Source organism: Neovison vison, chromosome 9 (genome assembly GCF_020171115.1).
Source record: "Neovison vison isolate M4711 chromosome 9, ASM_NN_V1, whole genome shotgun sequence".
Classification (NCBI taxonomy): domain Eukaryota; kingdom Metazoa; phylum Chordata; class Mammalia; order Carnivora; family Mustelidae; genus Neogale; species Neogale vison.
In genome coordinates, this window is record NC_058099.1 from 21,130,390 (window position 1) to 21,148,589 (window position 18,200).

At 41.9% G+C, this 18,200-nt stretch overlaps 1 protein-coding gene across 4 annotated transcripts in view; it reads left to right on the top strand.

Annotated features, from left to right (window-relative positions):
* The window catches only part of SUSD1 (sushi domain containing 1), a 131,387-nt gene that overhangs the window by 111,251 nt on the left and 1,936 nt on the right, over window positions 1-18,200 (top strand). For 3 of the 4 annotated variants that reach the window (XM_044265134.1, XM_044265133.1, XM_044265135.1), the window contains exons 14-15: window positions 1,003-1,261; window positions 6,828-6,867. In XM_044265134.1, coding sequence (XP_044121069.1) covers window positions 1,003-1,261; window positions 6,828-6,867 — 299 coding nt within the window. The remainder of the gene's footprint in view (window positions 1-1,002; window positions 1,262-6,827; window positions 6,868-18,200) is intronic. The other variant, XM_044265137.1, reaches the window with a different exon arrangement.

Below are 18,200 nucleotides of genomic sequence, written 5' to 3' on the forward strand. Positions count from 1 at the left end.
TCATGCATGCTTTTCCTCTTTACGGAAACATCAACTCAAGAAACATTAGTGGGAAGTTGGCCTCAGCCAGAGACCTGGGTAAGGGTTTGCAAGGGTACAGGAGTAAGTCTCTTAGATCCCTGCTGTCAGGCCTGATAGAGAAAGCAGATGTTTAGACACGTGCTCTCCTGGAGGCAGAACAGAAGGACGGAAGGGAGGGGATGAAAAAGGAGACGAGATTCGTACTTGGTGTTTTTATTCTTACACCTCCTTTCACTGACAGGGTTTGTGTTTGGTAGAATCAACAACAACAAAACACAGAAGGATACTTGCTGGCTGGTGTGCATCTCTGTCCATGTTCAGGGGACAGTTTCACAATATACACATGACATTTTACCTTTCTGGCTATTTCAGGACACGGTTGGACTAGATTAACGCACAGTGACTTGGCGCTCCTTGCTTCTCATTTATTTCATATGAACTTTGGTATCTGGGCCCTGGAAGGAATGTAGGTCACATGAGTTCCATTTCAGGTTACCATGTGATTGAGCCTTTCTGCAGGCTTAGTACATTAACGCTTGTAGACAGGCAGCCTCCTTGTGACTGCTAAACCCTTTCCATAGCTGGGCTTTTTTTCTTCCCCCCCACGTGGAAACCACTGTGAGAGGAGGTGTACAGCGTGCCCTCTCTGGATAGATGTACATGGAGCAGCCCTTCCTAGGCTAAAGAGGGTTTACTTGGCATCTATCTGTGGCAGTACCTGACGACCCACATCGCGTCATGTGTAGCATTGGAGGTCCGGACTGGAGTTCCCTAAGTGTTGGCACTCTCAGACTGTAAATCTGCGCCCCACCCCCGACCCAGGGGCAAGGACTTTTTCTTGTCCGGTGATGTGTCTCCAGTGCCCACAAAAGTGTCTCGCTCATAGCAGGTGCTCAGTAAATGTGAATAATTGAATGAATGACTCTCCCAAGCAAGGGTCTGATAGACATTTTCTTTTTCCTTTTTCTTTCCTTTTTTTAGTTCATATCAGGTGTTAGTGCTTCCCCTGACGCTCCAAAGCACCTTTTTGTGTGATTCTGAAGGGGCCGCCTCATTCTTTAGCAACACTTCTGATGCTGAAGGGTATGTGGCTGCAGAACTACTGGCCAAAGATGTTCCAGATGACTCCATGGAGATGTCTATTGGAGACAGGCTGTACTACGGGAAATACTATAATGCACCTTTGAAAAAAGGGAATGATTACTGCATCATACTGCGAATCACAAGTGAATGGAATAAGGTACACCTCTTTAAAAACTCATGAATTCTCTATTTTCTTCTTCGTGTGAAATGTAGATGTTTGAACATTTGCTTCCCCAGTATTTGAGATGGACACCGCATGTACCAACCAGAAAAATATGTGGGCTGGTGAGACCATAAAGGAGGTTGATGGTGTGAAGTGTCACTTCCTGTGCTGCTGCCAGGCTGCTGCCTCCCTGCACCCTCTCGGAAGCAGGAAGGAGAGGCTTCTCCTTGAACGTCAGTGCTGCCCTATTTTCTGCTTTCTTGACTGCTTTGGCCACACCCACCTCTCCTCATCCTTAGAAAGCCTACTTTATTCCAGGGGTGGTTCTTTCATGAGATCAGAACTATGGAGTCATTGCATCGTGAGGAAAGATAGTGAACTGGCCAAGCAGGATAGCAAGAGCTGAATCAGTGAGTCGGGTGAAAGATCTTGAAGAACCGTTGTGATGGTTGCCCCAGGAGAACTAAAAGTATGACATAAATTCATATAGACTGGGAATGGAAACTAGAAGAAAATTATATTAATAGAAACATCACTTGACTGATGAATTGAAGCCATCTTGAGTATAAGGTTCCTTCCTTCCTTCCTTTCTTTTTCCCTTCCTTCTTTCCTTCCCAACCCAGGGCTTGAACTCACAACCCTGAAGTCAAGACCTGAGCTGAGATCAACAATCTGATGCTTAATTGACTGGCCCAGCCAGGCGTCCCCATACCATATTTAAAACTGACACATACTCTGTTAAGTTCTGTGTAGGACACCAGTCTAACGCGCCATTATCATGCTTGATGGTAAACCAGCGGTTACTTTTAAGAATATGATACAAGTAAAAAAAGAAAAGACTATGTACAAGTAGCAAAGAGATTTGGTAGTATTTTGTGACAATAATGTAGGAATTGAGAATTGGCAGGATAAAGCCCAGAATATATTTCCCTGAACTTGTTTAAAAGGTGTTTATGACTCAAACAGGGCCTTCTCACTGGAGCTTAGCTGGAGATCCTGCATGGCATTTCTAGCCGCAGACCTAGCACTAGCTGTACAACATTAGTACAGTGTAGAGAGTGCTCAGAGAGCTGCTGTCCCAGATCAGGACTTTGGTCTAAGATGTACATGAGGACACATGGGCTGCCATAACAAAATACCATAGGCTGGGTGGCTTAAACCACAGAAATGTATTTGTCACAGCTTTGGAAGATGAGAAGTCTAAAATTAATGTGCCAACTGACGTGGTTCCTTGGGAAGGCCCTCTTCTTGGCTTTCAGACAGCGGCCATCTTGCTGTATCCTCACAAGTCTTCTTCATCTTATGTGGACACTGATCCTATCACGGAGTCCCTGCCCTCATGACCTCATCTGAACCTCATTACTTTCCAAAGGCCCTACCCCCAAGTACCATCATACTGGGGGCTGGGTCTTCAATATATGAACTTTGGGTGACCCAAACATCCAATCCATAACACAGGTAATTAAGTGAGAGGTTAGGATAAGAATCCTAGTTTATGGGAAACTTTTCTGTGATGTCATGGATACCTGTTTTTCATATAGCTTAGCAGAACATGTGCTTGGTCTTTGGGAGGCTAAGGAGGCGAAGGTGTTGTGAAAAAATTTATATTGGGACTTGCAGTTTTGAATTGCATTTACTTCCCCTATGGGTTTCCAATCTATTAGTATTATAGTCATATTAAAATTAGTAGTGAACTATTTATTTTTCTTTTTTGAAGAGTTTTATGGAGCTGCAATTCACACACCATATTAATCAGCCATTTGAAGTATATAATTTATAGTGTAAGGAGTATCATTAATGATATAGTGATATAATGGAAAGATGGTAGTTACCTTGGTGTGAACATAGCATCTTTTATAAACTTGTCAAATGACTAAGTGGTACACCTGAAACTAATGTAATGTTGCATGTCAACTATACCCATATAAAATTTTTTTAATAAAATGGTTAAGATGGTGAAAAAAAATGAAGTATACAATTTAGTGGTTTTTAGTATATTCACAAAATGGCACAACCATTTCCACCATTTAATTCCAGAGCATCTAGTAGTAGTTTATTTTCAATTTTTATTTTTAATGGTGGTAAAATACGTATAATGAAATTTGCCATGGAAACAGTTTTTAGGCGTACAGTTTATTAGCGTTAAGTACGTTCGTGTTATTGTGCATGCCATCTCCAGAACTCCTTTCATCTTGCCAAACTGAAACACTGTAGCCATCGAACAGGGACTCTTCTCCCTGCCTCCCCCAAACCCTGGCAACTACTCTTTTAATTTCTGTCTCTGGGAATCCGACTACTCCAGGTACTTCATATAAGTAGAATTATACATTATTTGTCTTATTTCATTTCATGTCCTCAGAGTTCACCCATGGTGTAGCATTGTGTCAGAATTTCTTCCCTTTTTAATATTCTACCCTGTGTGTACACACCACTTTGTTTAGCCATTCATCTGTGGTTGAACAGTTGGGTTGCTTCCGTCTTCAGGCTATTTTGAATAAGGCTGCAATGAACATGGGTGTACAAATATCTCTTTGAGTCCCCACTCTCAATTCTTTGGGGCATTTACACTTGGAATCATTGGATCATGTGACCATTCTCTGTTTTTTGTTTTTGTTTTTTGTTTTGGTTTTTTGAAGAACTGCCACACTAGTTTCCAGAGCAGCGGTACCATTTTACATTCTCACCGACAGTACACAAGGGTTCCATTTTCTCCACATCCTCCCCAAGACCCGCTGTTTTCTGTGTTGATAATGGGCCTTCTAATGGATGTGAGATGGTATCTCTTTGTGGTTTTGGCTTCTGTTTCTCTAATGATTAGCAATGTTGAGTGTCTTTTCTTGTGCTTTTGACAACTTGTATATCCTCTTTGGGAAAATGGACTTATTCAAAGTCCATTTGAATGGACTTTGAAAAAGGACTTATTCAAGTCCTTTGCCCATTTTGGAATTGAGTTATTTATTTCTTTATTGCTGGGTCTTAGGAATTCTCTATATATTCTGGATATTAATCCCTTAAGAGATTTGCAATGTGCAGATACTTTCTTCCATTCCGTGGGCTGCCTTTTTTACTCTGTCAATAAATGTCCTTTGATGTACAAATGTTCCTTATTTTTTTTTAACATTCCAACATCTTTGTTTTTGAATTCCAGTGTAATTAACATATAGTGTTACAAGTGTACAAGTATTTCAAGTGTACAATATAGTGATTTAACAATTCCGTATATTATTCAGTGCTCATTGTGATACGTGTCCTTTTAATTCACTTCATTTATTTCACTCATCTCCCCACTCACCTCTCCTCTGGCAACCACCAGTTTGTTCTCTTTGATATATTTAAAGATATATTTATATATTTAAAAGTCTGGTTTGTTGTTGTTTCTTTTTTAAAATTTATACCTTAAATACCACATAAGAGTGAAATCATATGGTCTTTGTCTTTCTCTGATTCATTTCACTTAGCCTTATATCTTCTAGGTCCATTCATGTCATTGCAAATGGTAAGATGTCATTCCTTTTTATGGCTCAGTAATATTCCATTATGTATATATACACTGCATCTTCTCTATCCAATCATCTATTCATGGACCCTTGAATTGTTTCCATATCTTGGCTGTTGTAAATAATGCTTCAGTAAAGATAGAGGTGTGTGTATCTTTCTAATTCAGTGTTTTCCTCTTCTTTGGGTAAACACCGAGTAGTGACATTACTGGTTAGTTCTATTTTTAATTTTTTGAGGACCCTGCCTACTGTTCTCCACAGTGGCCACACAGGTTTGCATCCCACTAATGGTGCACAGACATTCTTTTTGCTTCACATCCTCAGAAGCTTTTAATTTTGATGAAGTCCAGTTTGTCTCTTTTTCCTTTTGCTGCTCATGCCTTTGATGTCCTATCCAAGAAATCATCGCTAAATCCAATTTGCTGATGCCTTTTCTCCACATTTTCTTCTGTTCTGAGTCTTATATTTGGATCTGATCCATTTTGAGTTAGTTTTTGTGTGTGGTGTTAGGTCGGGGTCCCCCTTCATCCTTTTGGATGGGGATATCTAGTTTTCCCAGCACAATTTGTTGAAAATATTTCCTTTTCTCATTGAATGTTCTTGGCCACCCTTGTTGAAAATTATTTGACACATGCAGGAGTTGATCCCTGGCCTCCATTCTACTGTCTATATGTCTATATGTCTATCTTAATGCCAGCACCACCTGGTTTTGATTACTTCAGCTTTGTAGTAAAATTTGACACCACGAACTTTGTTTTTCTGATTCTCCCAGTTCGTCTTTCCTTCTGTGTATCTGTCCCAGTAAATAGCATCACCCTGCTCTCAGTTGCTAAGACAGAAATCAAGGAATCATTCTTATCTCCTCCCTCTTTATCTTCTTGTCTAGTGCACGTCAAATTTTGTCAGTTCTACCACCTTCATAACTGTGTAGAATCATCCTTTCTTCTCCTTCTTCCTTAACCATGTTTAACCTTTGGCATCTCTTGCCTGAACATCAACTTTCCTTCTTTCTTTTCTTTTTTTTTTTGGAACATCAATTTTCTAACTCATCTTCCTGTCTCTTATTCTCTCTCTTTGCTCCATACAACTGCCAGAATGAGGGTCTTAAAAGGTAAATCTGGTTACGACCCTCTATTTTAATGCGCTTCCTTCTTTGCCTGGTCCACCAGTTTCTCTCCTTCAGTACAGTCAGTTCTGTAGTGCCTGCCCAACTACTTGAGGCCCCTTTCACGGTTATTCTTGCCTATGATTTTCCACTAGATGCCCTTGAGGCACTTAGCACCCAGGCAAAATTTAGTCACATGCAAGAGCTTACGGCTGTTTCAAACTTTCCCCAGCATTTTTCAGGGTAAATCTATTTTTTTTTCAATTTTTAATAAAACGAGACTACCCAAGGTGTTCACTTGAAAGAGAGTCTCCTTTTGAAGTTGGAGAGATCTTTCCTGACCCCTGCTATTTAGTGAACATTTTGCTGAGTAATCCCAGTGTTCCTAACAGACAAGTATGCATAGAAGAGCTGGGGGAGAAGGAGAGAAGGTATCTCATTTCAGTGAGTCTGTAGGTGTTGGCCAGATAAGTATCATCTAGACAGGTAAAGTATTATTTACGAAGGCTTCCCATAGCCTTGCCTATCGCAGGCATCACTGTCACTGTCATGGGGATGGGACCTCACATGGATGAGACATCATGGACGGGACTTGGGAGGGGACCTCAGAATCTTTTTCAACATCCTTTGTAGGCAGTCAGTGCCAGTTGCTCAGAGCTGACAAGGAGAATGAAGCTCATGGCCATTTCTGTTGTTTACCCATAGTGTATGCTTTCTGAGATCTGTTGAAAAGCTGCAGAATTGATCCCTAGGGTCACTTCTGTCACTGCTACCCATGCCAATTCCTCCAATGCTTAGTCACTACATGGCTCAATTATAAGATGTTAGAGCTAGAGGAGGATATTTTAATCCAAATTAAAAGAGAAAAAACCCACTAAACTTTCCGGGCTGCAGTGTATTATTTAAACTGATGTTCTGTGCTGCCTCGTTAAACGTGTTGCTGTGTTTCTCTTTATAGGTGAGAAGATGCTCCTGTGCGGTTTGGGCTCAAGTGAAAGGTAAAGCCATTTTCTGCCCAAGCATCCTGTCCTTCCTTCTCTCCAGTCTGCAGCACCAAGTTTATGTTAGTGAGATTTCTTTTTAAGTCGTCCCAGGTGACAGAAACCCATCTCACACTAGTTTAAGCAAAAATCCATAGCTGAAAAGGATGGGGGGTGGAGAGCTTATGAACCTGGCCCCAGAGGGACATCGCCAGGATTCCAGGAACTGACACTTGGGACTTGACACCATGAGTGGGACACTCTGCCTTTGTCTCTGCTCTCAGCTTCCGAGTTGGCTTCATTTTCTTCTACAGTAATCCATGTGAGGGAGAGGGACGGCCACCAGCTGCCCAGTTTAGCAGCTTCAGTGGGAACAGAAGGTTTTTCAATTCAGGGAAAGAATCTTTCCTCCTAGACTAAGTGACCGTCTGTGGGATGACGAGTACCCCTCTTAGGGTACTCTAGAGGCACTATGAACAGCCTACCTTGGATTTGGGGCTTACTCATATGGCTGGTTGAGGGCAAATCGGTGTGATTGACAGCCTCCCCAGGATTGCATCGAGAGGTGGACACGATCCCCATCAGGAAAAGAGGCGCAGAAAAACATGTTGGCAGACCAATTCGAAGAGCCACAACAGTCCACTACTCTGAGCCTTTTAGCTGCTTAGCATGGGCACACCCATACATGTATAATTTTCTTAAAAAGGTTTTATTTATTTATTTGGAGAGAGGGAAAGAGTGAAAGAGAGAGGGTGCGGGGGTGGAGAGGGGTGGAGGGAGATGGAGAGAGAGTCCTGAGCAGACTCCATGCTGAGCTGGGAGCCTGACGTGGGTCTCCATCCCACAACCCCGAGATCAAGACCCCAGATGAAACCAAGAGTTGGGTGCCCAACCAACATCACCACCCAGGCTTCCCCACATACACTTTTAGGAAAAACACCCCCCATTATGGGAGAATTATCCTCTGAACAACCAAAAGTGGAACTCAGTTGGAAGACGACTCAAAGGTGGGTCTGTTACTGCGTCCAGATCCATGACCAGGATTGCTGGTGGTGTCCAGTCCTCTTGATCCAATGCAGGTGGACTTCTCATGATCCGCTCGCAATTGGTAACTAAGTGCCAAATGTAAGCATTCTCCAACCATAGTCTGTAATGTGAAAGGGGAGACTGGATAAGCACACCAGTTAGAAAGGAAGAAAAGATAGTGCGGTGCAGTGAACAGGGGGCCCAGAACAAGGACCACATCCTGTTGGATAGGAAGAGCAAGCATCCCCTGGCTGGTGGCAGAGTGAGTCACTTGGTTACTTAGTTGGGCCACCTCGGTTTTTTCCTGGGAAAGTGCCCTATCCCTTTCCTCCAAAGCTGTCTGTGCATAAGATGCTGCAGGGAGGAGGTCGGGCTGAGTGCTTCTTCCTGGCCTGGGCAGTTGTCCAGTGGGGAGGAGAACTGCCTCAGGGATTGAGCAATCGCGGCTCGGTGTTTGCCAGATGTGGGATTTCCCTGGCAGTACATTTCTTTCAACCAACAGGCAACCAGCCAGTGGATTTGATTCCCAGGAATTCCATGAGTTTGTTGCTAATACCAGAAATCTTGTCAAGTTTATGACCTTTGCATCTGGACCTTTTCTTTGTGGTTTATGAGTCCTGGCAACAGCCTGAGGAATTTTGCTCTTAGCTTGGAGTATCAGTTTAACCCGTTACATCCTGCCCCTTACCTCAGAGCAGCGTGAAACAATAGGCTGCTGTGGTGAGGAAGTGCCCACATAACCCTGCTTCCAGAAGGATTCCAACAAAGGGCACTTTACAATGGGGGATCTGTTACCTTGTCAGTAGAGGGTGCTCGGCAGGAAATGATTGGGAGGGACCTGGAGAATTAGGCTTCCTTCATTTGTCTGCTTGTCTTCTAATCTTATTTCCCATCTTTTTATCTCTACTCACACCAACTTCAATAAGAGCAGAGGACGTGGCTTTCCTACTGGGCAAGGCACATTACCTGACCATCAGCCATCTTGGATTGTGGTTGCCAGGCGGCGAGGGTCTCCCCCTTCCCACCCCTCTACTTTCTTGAGATACAACTTATGTAACATTGAGTTTAATGTGTTTAGTGTGATGATTTGATTTGTATTGAAAAATCATGACCAAAATAAGGTTAGTTAATATCTCCATCACCTCACATAATTATTGTGTATATATTTGTGTATGTGTGAACATTTAAGATCTACTCTCTTAGGAACTTTCAGTCCTATAATATAGTATTATTAAGTATAGTTACCATGTTGAATATTAGATCCCCAGTACTTGTTCATTTTGTAACTTGAAGTTTGTACCCCTTGGTCAACATCTCCCCATTTCTCTCCACTCCCCCAGACCCTGGCAACTACCATTCTACTCTCTATTTCTATATAGAGTTCAGCCTTTTGAGATTCCACGTATAACTATGATCAGATAGTATTTGCCTCTCTCTGTCTGACTTATTTTACTTAGCATAATTGGTGAGGGTCTCCCTTCACAGAGGTGAGTGCTGTTACACTAATGTGTGCAGATAGGCCAAGCTTCCTGTCTTGGAATTTAAGTGAAGGCCATAAGAAACAACCACATGTTCCAATATTTGGACATTTTTCAGCCAATGCATTCCCTAAGGCTCTAAGGGTGGGAATGCAATTTCTACACAGAAAGGGGTGCTTTTATCAGAAGAATGGAATGCGCAAGCCTCCTGGACAGGCACAGAAAGAGCTTCCAGAATCCACTGGTTTCAGGAGCTGTTTGATATGATTAGAAAACACTCTAACTGGTGGAAGAAATTACCAAAGAGCTGGCTACTGTGATAAAATTAACAGGAAGGATTTTGCTTTGGACACATCTAAGTGGCTTTTGGTAGTGCCTTCTTTACTCTCCTCAGCCCAAGAACCAATGTTGAAAGAGAGCTCAAACCTTTGCATTCAAACTATTGGAAAGCTCTAGAAATAATGGAGAAGCCCACTGTTTTTTAAAATGCTGAAGGCAAAAAATAATAATAATAAAATAAAATAAAATAAAATGCTGAAGGCAATTCTGACATACAGATCCACCAGTGATGCACTCACCTCTGGTAGTCCCCCTTTGCAGAAATGTCGGAGACTGCCATCTCAGAAAGTAATTTGGAGAGAACTAGGATCCAGATTAGTCCTGAACTTGTTCTAGTTCATCCATGCCAAGCACCTGCCCCATTCTCATTTTTGCCCAGTGACGAATTCTGTTATTTACCTTATGTAGATTGCCCCTAGCAGATCTTTGTGATGACTACCAGGGAACCAGCAGTTGGTTTGAGGGGAAAGGCAAAGGCCTGGATGGACTTCCTTGCTTGAACCTTGCTACTCCTCAGCCGAGTGTCTTTGAAATTGTATTTAACTTGACTGGTTCTCAGCTGCCTCTTACCTAGATCTCTCAGATCCCTTCTAGCCACAAAGTACTGACTCTGATTTCTTGAGTCACAAGGGAAGTTCATTTGATGTATGTGAGATGATCACAAACTATTTCCACAGAACACTCTTCCGTCATAGGGGTCAAACCCCTGACTCATTAGTGACCGCTCCCCTTTCCTTTTAAGCGCACATTTTACACCTAGGGTATGCCCATCTCATGTCTGGGTTCACCCCCTGAGCACAGGCCTTTATATCTGTAGTGCAGATAACTGGAAGAGCCTCCTTTCTTCTCTCTCACCACGGTGTTCAGGGTCTCCTTCTTTACTCCAGCCTACAAGTCTGACTCCTATTTCTAAACTGCAGCATTGATTTGGTTATTTCTCCTGATGGTTCTTCCCAAAGTTCTCCGTTACATTTTAGACTGGCTTCTAAGGCCTCAGTCTGACACCAGTGCACCCTTCTAGTTGCCTCTCATCTTCTCCATTCGAAGTGATGTGTCCGATCTTCTCTGGTTATGGTCTCTTCTTACTTTCCTTAATGTCTTTGTTCACACAGTTACCTATTTATTTCTACCCGGAATGCCCTGTAACCTTCCTGTAATCTCTGTTTATTAGCTAATTATAATCCCACCTGTTTGTCAAGGTTAAAATCAAATGCAGTGTCCTCTCTGAAGCCTTTTTTTTTTTTTTTTAAAGTTCCCTTGGTTTTTAATGTGAAAGGATGTTATTTAAAATGACTTAGGATCATTATAATAATTTTACATAGGATAAAGATATACATATTTTATTTAGTCTTGTGTGTATACATAGTTTATATGAAAATTTGTAACCAAAAATAAGGATAATCATATATAATCTTTAATTATTTATTATTATTATTATTTTTTTTTTTCCCAATTTATTTATTTTCAGAAAAACAGTATTCATTATTTTTTCACCACACCCAGTGCTCCATGCAAGCTGTGCCCTCTATAATACCCACCACCTGGTACCCCAACCTCCCACCCCCCACTTCAAACCCCTCAGACTGTTTTTCAGAGTCCATAGTCTCTCATGGTTCACCTCCCCTTCCAATTTACCCAAATTCCCTACTACTCTCTAACGCCCCTTGTCCTCCATGCTATTGGTTATGCTCCACAAATGAGTGAAACCATATGATAATTGACTCTCTCTGCTTGACTTATTTCACTCAGCATAATCTCTTCCAGTCCCGTCCATGTTGCTACAAAAGTTGGATATTCGTCCTTTCTGATGGAGGCATAATACTCCATAGTGTATATGGACCACATCTTCCTTATCCATTCATCCGTTGAAGGGCATCTTGGTTCTTTCCATAGTTTGGCGACTGTGGCCATTGCTGCTATAAACATTGGGGTACAGATGGCCCTTCTTTTCACGACATCTGTATCTTTGGGGTAAATACCCAGGAGTGCAATTGCAGGGTCGTAGGGAAGCTCTATTTTTAATTTCTTGAGGAATCTCCACACTGTTCTCCAAAGAGGCTGCACCAACTTGCATTCCCACCAACAGTGTAAGAGGGTTCCCCTTTCTCCACATCCTCTCCAACACATGTTGTTTCCTGTTTTGTTAATTTTGGCCATTCTAACTGGTGTAAGGTGATATCTCAATGTGGTTTTAATTTGAATCTCCCTGAGGGCTAATGATGATGAGCATTTTTTCATGTGTCTGATAGCCATTTGTATTTCTTGATTGGAGAAGTGTCTGTTCATATCTTCTGCCCATTTTTTGATGTGTTTGTCTGTTTCGTGTGGGTTGAGTTTGAGGAGTTCATTATAGATCCTGGATATCAACCTTTTGTCTGTACTGTCATTTGCAAATATCTTCTCCCATTCCGTGGGTTGCCTCTTTGTTTTTTTGACTGTTTCCTTTGCTGCGCAGAAGCTTTTGATTTTGATGAAGTCCCAGAAGTTTATTTTTGCTTTTGTTTCCTTTGCCTTTGGAGACGTATCTTGAAAGAAGTTGCTGTGGCTGATATCAAAGAGATTACTGCCTATGTTCTCCTCTAAGATTCTGATAGATTCCTGTCTCACGTTGAGGTCTTTTATCCATTTTGAGTTGATCTTTGTGTACGGTGTAAGAGAATGGTCGAGTTTCATTCTTCTACATATAGCTGTCCAGTTTTCCCAGCACCATTTATTGAAGAGACTGTCTTTTTTCCACTGTATATTTTTTCCTGTTTTGTCGAAGATTAATTGACCATAGAGTTGAGGGTCCATATCAGGGCTCTCTACTCTGTTCCACTGGTCTATGTGTCTGTTTTTATGCCAGTACCATGCTGTCTTGGTGATCACAGCTTTGTAATAAAGCTTGAAATCAGGTAAGGTGATGCTGCCAGCTTTATTTTTGTTTTTCAACATTTCCTTAGCGATTCGGGGTTTCTTCTGATTCCATACAAATTTTAGGATTATTTGCTCCAGCTCTTTGAAGAATGCCGGTGGAATTTTGATCGGAATGGCATTAAAAGTATAGATTGCTCTAGGCAGTATAGACATTTTAACAATGTTTATTCTTCCGATCCAAGAGCATGGAATGGTCTTCCATCTTTTTGTGTCTTCTTCAATTTCTTTCATGAGTGATCTATAGTTCCTCAAGTATAGATCCTTTACCTCTTTAGTTAGGTTTATTCCCAGGTATCTTATGGTTCTTGGTGCTATAGTAAATGGAATGATCAGGTGGGATTCATCCCTGGGCTACAAGGATGGTTCAACATTCGTAAATCAATCAATGTGATACAACAAATTAATATGAGAAGAGAGAAGAACCACATGGTCCTCTCAATTGATGCAGAAAAAGCATTTGACAAAATCCAACATCCGTTCCTGATTAAAACGCTTCAAAGTATAGGGATAGAGGGAACATTCCTGAACCTCATCAAATCTATCTATGAAAGACCCACAGCAAATATCATCCTCAATGGGAAAAAGCTTGCAGCCTTCCCGTTGAGATCAGGAACAAGACAAGGATGCCCACTTTCACCACTCTTGTTCAACATAGTATTAGAAGTCCTAGCAACAGCAATCAGACAACAGAGAGAAATAAAAGGTATCCAAATTGGTAATGAAGAAGTCAAACTCTCTCTCTTCGCAGATGACATGATTCTTTATATGGAAAACCCAAAAGACTCCACCCCCAAACTACTAGAACTCATACAGCAATTCAGCAGCGTGGCAGGATACAAAGTCAATGTGCGGAAATCAGTGGCTTTCTTATACACTAACAATGAAAATACAGAAAGGGAAATTAGAGAATCGATTCCATTTACTATAGCACCAAGAACCATAAGATATCTGAAGCCTTTTTTATTTCCTCCATGGGGCAGGAGCTCTCTTTCTCCCTCCCTCTCTCTAGCCTTTCTGCTATACTCTAGAGCAACTGGTGCACATGGCTTTTCTTAGTAGATTTCATACCACTGAGGGAGAGCACTTGAAGAACGGGACCAGTGCCTGGCACACATCGGTGCCTAATCAGAATTTAATGAATCGAGTTGGAGGATTACTGGTCAACCAGCAGTAGGGTTGGATGAAGAATGAAGCATAGTAAGTGCAATATTTAAGTGAGGCAGAGAAGATGTACATCAAGATATAGCCTAGTGTGTATGTGTTTGTGTAGGCTGTGCACCAGTATGTACACACACATACACAAACATGCACACGCATACTTTAAATCTTCATCATTGTGGTTGGGAGAATTACAATGTGGCCTCACAAATTCCTGGCCACTGGTATTCACCCACCTCCTCTCAGTTACTCATTCAAAGGCTATTGTAAGTGTTGCTAAGAAAGGATTCAAAGATGTAATTAAGGTCCCAAGGAGGGAGATTGTCCAGATGCATCTGACCCTCACATGAGCCCTTTAAATCTGGATGTAGAGGTCAGAAACAGGAGATTGGAGATTCAAAGGGCGACATGAGTCTGACATAAATAAGGGTTTCTCCTGCTGTTTTCAAAGGTGGAAGGAACCACATGGCAGGAATGTGGTTGGCCAGTCGGAGCTGAGTGGCCAATGGCTGGCCACCACTAAGAATATGGGGACCTCAGTCCTGCAACTGCAAAGGATTTGGAAGCAGATTCTTCCCCCAGAGGCATCAGAGGGGAGTGCAGCCCACTTTGACATACTGATTTTAGCCTTGGTAGACGATGAACAGAGGACCCACTCGCAATGTGCCAGATCTGCTGGCCCACAGAACTACGAGGTTATGAGTGGGGGCTAGTTGCTAAGTTTATGGTGATTTGTTAGGCTGCAATAGAAAATGAATTCAAAAGTGTTGCTAATTCATCAGGTGTTCTGTATCTCTAAATTAATTTTCTACTTTGATCTCCTTTGTCATCTCCCACTCTGCAATAGAACTCAAGTGAGGAGACCTCAGGCTAGCAGAGAGGAATTTAACATACTAACTAAACATCGTGGTGCAAATTCTTTGTACCTTTTGGAGAACAGGATTATTGCTTTCAGGAAATGACCCTGTTCATATAAATTCATGAAAAAATGTCCATAGCTACAGGACGTACTCAAGCTGTCCGGAAGCTTGAGGATGGGCCTGGAGTCTTTCTAACTTTCTCTTCAGCACCTGTGACATTTGCATTAGTGGAAGAGTTCAAAGAGAAGCCCGGAGACGCCCTGTCACGCCTCATGAACCTTGTACCTCCTCTGGGAGCCACCCTGAAGAGAGCAGCAGCATTTAACCTAATGGATTTACTCTCTCCAAGAATGAGTCACTGCGAATCTGATTTAACACATGATTCATTCGAGTTTCCAAAAGAATATTCTACAAGTGACTCAGAAGAAAAATAAGCTTGAATTTATGGCATGAAACCATGAGAGGGAGGGAACCAGAAGATGGCAAAGCTCAAAAAAATGTAATTTGAATTGGCCAGCTGTAAATTTTCTCAGTGAGGAATTAACTGGGAAAGTCCCTAAAGAATCTTGTGTGGCTACCCTGTGAGGGCTCTGGGTTGCACTGACTCTGATTTTCAAAGAGCCCATACACAGAGTAGACCAAGAGACCTATACCAGCAAGAATCATCAAGCCATGTTATGCAGAATTTAAAAAAATAAGATTTTCCAATATTTATGTCCATAGTAAGCCATAGTTGTGTGGGCCCATTGCTTCGGGTAAATGTGTCCTGCTAGTGGAGGGCAAGAGAAAGTCAGGTCCATCAACTCCTACTTTGCTTCTGTCTTGTTGGTTTGTGAGGGGACATTTTAAAAGCAACATAAGAACTAACTGATTCACATAAATTAAAGCCTTCTGACCCAGATGAAGCACATTCTAACAGGTTCTTAAATGTGCAAGTGAGATGGGGAACCACAGCAGGTGATCTTTAGGGAAACTTGAAGAGCAAACTCAAGTCAAACAGAGATGAGCAGAGAACAGGGAACTTCATATGAGGAAGACAGAGCTCGCAATGTATAGTTGATGATAACTTGAAGTCAAGGCCAGGCAAGATCTTTTAGCAGGTGGCTCTGTGGTAGAAACAGCAGCAGATCCCATGATTGGAGCATTAGGATTTCTGCATTAGTAAATACACTTAGACAATTTGTATAAATATTCAGATAAATATTTATCTGCTTGAGATAAATATTTTAGATAAGGATTCACTTACCCTTTGTTCTAACTCCTTTAGGTTTCCATTTAAGTCTTTAATCTGTCTGGATTTTATTTATATTTATATATAGTATTTTATTTAGATTTATTCATATATTTATTTATATTTATATAGATTTAAATATAGTATAAGCTCTAATGATCAAAATCACTGTATTCTTTTTTTAAATTACTGTATTCTAAACGATCAGCCAGTTTTGTCAACATGAATTCTGAATAATATATCATTTCCCCCAATGACTTGAACCAGTAACAAAACACCAATAATGAACCATAGCTAACATTTGCCAGTTGCCTACTGTGTTTCGGGCACAGTCTTAACATGATTTACCTCATGCATTTCTCATAATAACCCTATAAGGGGGTACTATTATTATCATTCCCATGTTACTAGATCAATCCTCAGTGGGGAAATCAAAACCCAGAGTGGCTGCAAAACTTGTCCAGAGCCCATAGTTAGGGTGTTCAATACAGACTTGGACAACCTGACTTGGAAATTATTTTATACACATGGGTTTGTTTCTCTACTATTCTGTCCCCGTGTATTCATTCTTCTGCTGACCCTGCACTGTTTTAATAGGTAGCCATTCAAGTCACTCCCCCAATTTTTTTCTCTGCTGCTTTGTGGTTTAACCACAGCCCCTTCTTCCCATTCTGTAGTACGGTTTTTTAAAATATCAAAGCCTTTTTCTTCTGGAAAAGGTAGCCAAATGTATCAGCCATGTTTTTTCTAGAAGGTCTCTCTCTTGACAAGGTAATGGGTTTTGCAGAGCCTTTTAGCAAGAAATGTATTCTGTGGCCGCTTTTGCTGGAGCCACTATCCTGTGAGAGAATAGAACGACACTGCTCTTAACCTGGTTGTGGAGATCGTACCTGTCCATACAACTCTGCAATGACATGAAGTTTTAAAGCGGCAGTGTCCAATATGGCAGCAACCAGCCATGTGGGGTTATTGGGCGCTTGAAATGCGTACTTAAAATTGAGCACTTGAGATGATATGATTGAGAAACAGAATTTTTAATTTAATTGGAACTAATTTAGGTTTCTTTTTTTTTTTTAATTTTAATTTTAATTTTTTTTTTTGGACAGAGAGAGAGATCACAAGTAGGCAGAGAGGCAGGCAGAGAGAGAGAGGGAAGCAGGCTCCCTGCCAGCAGAGGGCTGGATGCGGGGCTTGATCCCAGGATGCTGGGATCATGACCTGAGCCGAAGGCAGAGGCTTAACCCCACTGAGCCACACAGGTGCCCCTGGAACAAATTTAGTTTTCAACAGCCACACTGCGGCCAGTGGCTACGGTACTGGAGAGCGCAGATTTGGTGATGAGAGAGTCAGGGAGGAGGGACTGTTCTCGGATGAGCCTTGCTTGCTGCCGAGGAAGTGAGTCTTCTATGTTTTGAGGGTCTCACGTCCAGGGGCTTCTATTTTTCCCATCAGGCCCCTCCTTGGTACTTAGCAGACCTTTATTTTTGCTGGTTTTCAGCTCTTCCCAGGCAGCACTGGATGGCCCAGAGGACAGACTAAGCGTATGCCTGGGGCATCAGTAAAAGGAGGGTAATGAAAAGGGAAATCATTTGATATCCCAACAGTGACAACCATAGCAAATCATCTGGCAGAATTTGGACTTAGTTGCACTTTCTTACATTTCTTCCATGGCGAGGTGGTGTTTCTCTTTTTTAATTCTGTGTATGCACCATCAGCCCCCAAGATCTTTCCAACGTCTGCCGCACCATTGCATGCGGACTTTTGTTCTTTTAAAGAGGAATTTGAACTGCTACAGTCCGGGGCCCCACCATCATCAGCCAGTGCCCCAAAGAGCAGAGCTTGCACCCTGGACTTCTGAAGGGGAGCGTGGCCTGCTCTGCTGTAGACAGAACTGGATTCAGATCTGTACTGGGAAAGCATGATATTGTGGTTAAAAAGCCAAGATGTTGGAGCCAGACAGCTCAGGTTTGGATCCTGACTCTTGTATATTAGCTGTGTGCTCTTGGACAAGTGGCTGAACCACGCCATGCCTCGGTCTCTCATCTGTAAAATGGGAATAATAATAGTACTCAGTGTCTTATTATGATGCCAGGCACTATTATTGTAATATGTGGTACTATTATTTTACTACTCCCTAGGTGGTCAGGAGAAGTCATTAGGACAGTAGTTGGCATATCGTAAGTGCTCCATCAGTTGTTTGCAAAATAAAATGAGCCCTTTGGTGTAGAACAGGATGCTCTGATTCAGTCACTTGGCCCATAACGGGCCACTCAAGTGTGGGTGTTCTTCAGTGTGTAGCAAAGGATCTCTCTGCAGCTGACACATGATAAACCCCAAACAGAA